We start from the raw sequence: 2,917 nt of genomic DNA on the forward strand, positions 1-2,917 counted from the left end.
GAGCAATGCAGAAGGCCCGAGGTTGGCTCTTGGAGTTGTGCATCTCTAGAGAAACTACTTTAATTAGCACGTAAATGTTCCTCTGAGTTGTAATTGTGTCAGTTCAAACCTTCAGTAAAATTTTATTAAACCATCTGACTGTTCATTGCTGTGCTTTGAGGAATTAAAGGCAGGGCTGGGTCTACAGTCGAGGTCCTTGCAGGGAGGGCATAACAGCCTAGGGAGAAGCCAGTTTCCAGTCCCCAGGTGATCTGCAGATTGTGGAGTGGGGGGCGGGGTGCTGGAGGAATGACCAGTGGTCCCTGGGCGGGGGGGCGAGGGGAATGTTTGGACCAGCCAGCCACGCTCAGCCTTCTTCCAAAATGGCCATAGGGGAGAATCAGGGAGAAGGTAACTCTAGAGTCATGGGATCGGGCTCAAAGTCACAGCTATTTGAGTAATTAAGGAGACATGATAATTTTGGTAATTACAGGTGGGTGAGGTCAGGGACCTACTGATTCTCTTTGGAAGAAGTGTAGAGCCAAACAAGGGGATTGCTTTGAAACAGACAGCATTACTGGATCTGTAAGACCTGCTATCTAATAAAAATGCACACAGAAACCATGAAATTCCATATCTTTCATGTATTTAGAGATTCTTATTATTTTGGTGAAATAGTCCCAGTTTAGCTGAAATGTTCAGTTTTCAGTGATGGTTGGATGCTTGCTCTCTGCTCTAACCCTCTTCCTCTGTCTTTAGCATTTCTCATTTCCCCTCATCCAATCCCCCAGCAAGTCCTTGCAAAGACATCTCAGAGCTGTTACTTTCCCCACCTCTGCCACCATCTCTCCAGCCCAGGTCACAGTCATCTCCTTGGCTTCACTAAGTGTATCCTGATAGCACTGTCTTTTTTTTTTTTTTTTTTTTTTTGCCACGAGGTGTGTTTTATTTTCATTAATCATACAAATAATTTTCTATAATATTCCAGGGCAAACCGGAGAAATTTGGCAGTCCGATTGGAAGGTCCCCTTCAGAGTCCCGCGGGCCGGTGGCGACAGCACGGAGTGCCCGGGTTCACAGTGCAGCTTGTCGCTCGTGTACATCTTGCAGGCGGCTCTTCCTCCACATCACGGCTAGGGTCTCCAAGATGATGCAGTGGAGAATCCTCCAGGTTCGTGGGAAATCTCACTTTGCTTGCTTCTCCTGCTCAATGGTCTCTTTGGTCGGCAGGGTGTTCTTCTCCTGCGTCTCAGTCTTCTTCAGCTTGGCCTTATCGAAGCTGTTGATTTCCCCCATGTCGGGCTTGTCTGCCATTTTCTTAAAACAATTGGAGAAGTTCCGCTTCCAGACCGCGATCCCGGGGTACCCACTCGCGTTGCTGCAGCAAAAGACCAGCACTGTCCCTTAAGGCAGCAGGGAGATCTTTTTAAAATATAATAATAATTTTAAAAGATGTGATATGTGTATACACTGGAATATTACTCAACCATTAAAGAAAATGAAATAATGCCGCTTGTAGCAACATGGATGGGCCTAGAGATTATCATATATTAATAAGTGAAGTAAGTCAGAAAGAGAAAGACAAATACCATATGATATCACTTATACATGGAATCTAAAATATGACACAAAGGAACATATCTATGAAAGAAAAACAGACTCACAGACATAGAGAACCGACTTGTGGTTGCCAAGTGGGGATGGGTTGGGGAGGGATGGAATGTGAGTTTGGGATTAGCAGAGACAAGCTCTTATATACAGGATGGATAAACAGCAAGGTCCTACTGTACAGCACAGCAACTATATTCAATATCCTGGGATAAACCATAATGGAAAAGAATATGAAAAAGAATATATGTATGTGTATCACTGAGTCATGTTGGTGTACAGCAGAAATTACCAGAACCTTGTTAAGAAAACTATTCTTCAATAAAACTTTTTTAAAAAGAAACATTATTTTAAGATTGGTGCATTAAAAAAAAAAAAAGTGAGGCAGATCATGCTGTTTCCTGCTGAGAACCCACATGCTTCTACATCCAGAAGATTCTCTGGGACCCCCCTCCCCCATCCTCGGGGACCTTTGGTTCCTGCCTGACGACCCCACAGGCCTCTAGAGCTGCTGTGTTTTCCCGTCTCTCCCCTTGTGGGCATCCTTCTATTTTGGCTTTTGGTGCGAGCGGCTCCTCCTCTTCAGTCAGCTGTCACCCAGTGTCACCTCCTCAGAGGGATCCTGCCTGGCCTTCTCCTTCTACTTCCATCATCTGCTTGGGCAGAGAACTTGACAGAACCTCAACTCATTCATTCCTTCGTTGTTTGTCTGTCTCCTCTTTCTTAGTTCTCTCTGTGCCAAGAGTGTGTTTGTCCTGCTCCCTGCGGGTCCCTAACAGCGTGGTGGGGTTATCACATCCGTCTAAAGAAACTGAGCAATGAGTGTGTGTCCTGACACCAGAGAGCACTGGGTCCACTACACATAGAAATTCTTCCTGTGTTAAGTGTCTACCTAGGAGGAAGGTGAGCAAAGCGTAGAGCCTAGAAGGACACACATACACGCACACCAGGTCTTCACCCCAGGCTCAGCTTGCCTGAGAGGCCCTTTGGTGGCACCAGGAGCGGCTCCTCTGGTTTAGTCAGCATGTCCATGGACAGTGTGGGCCCTCCCCTGGGCTCCTGTCCTCTGCAGCTCTGCTTCTCAGGACGGTCAGGGAGCCCCTCCAGGGTCCCTGTGGTCCATGCTCAGCGCCCCCACCCCCTGACTCACTGTTCTGTCTTCTCCCACCACTCCATTCCACCTTCCCTCCCACCAGCTCTCCTGGGTGGAGGAGGGTTCAGCCCCACTGCTGGCTGGAAGGATGAGGGTGAAGAAGGCCACTCTCCAGTCTGGGCTCACCCTCTCTCCACACGGCCTTCGGCCTTTTCCAACTGCTGAGGGCATCTGCCT

The 2,917-nt window shown here is 47.8% G+C and overlaps 1 protein-coding gene across 1 annotated transcript; it reads right to left on the minus strand.

Annotated features, from left to right (window-relative positions):
• Positions 1 to 886: 886 nt before the first annotated feature.
• LOC120869006 (thymosin beta-10) lies at positions 887 to 1,370 on the minus strand. The gene has a single exon (XM_040248030.1). It carries the CDS (start codon positions 1,291 to 1,293, stop codon positions 1,165 to 1,167), a length of 129 nt encoding a protein of 42 aa, XP_040103964.1. The 5' UTR covers positions 1,294 to 1,370; the 3' UTR covers positions 887 to 1,164.
• Between the last annotated feature and the right edge of the window lie 1,547 nt (positions 1,371 to 2,917).

Source organism: Oryx dammah, unplaced genomic scaffold, assembly GCF_014754425.2.
Source record: "Oryx dammah isolate SB20612 unplaced genomic scaffold, SCBI_Odam_1.1 HiC_scaffold_10, whole genome shotgun sequence".
Classification (NCBI taxonomy): Eukaryota; Metazoa; Chordata; class Mammalia; order Artiodactyla; family Bovidae; genus Oryx; species Oryx dammah.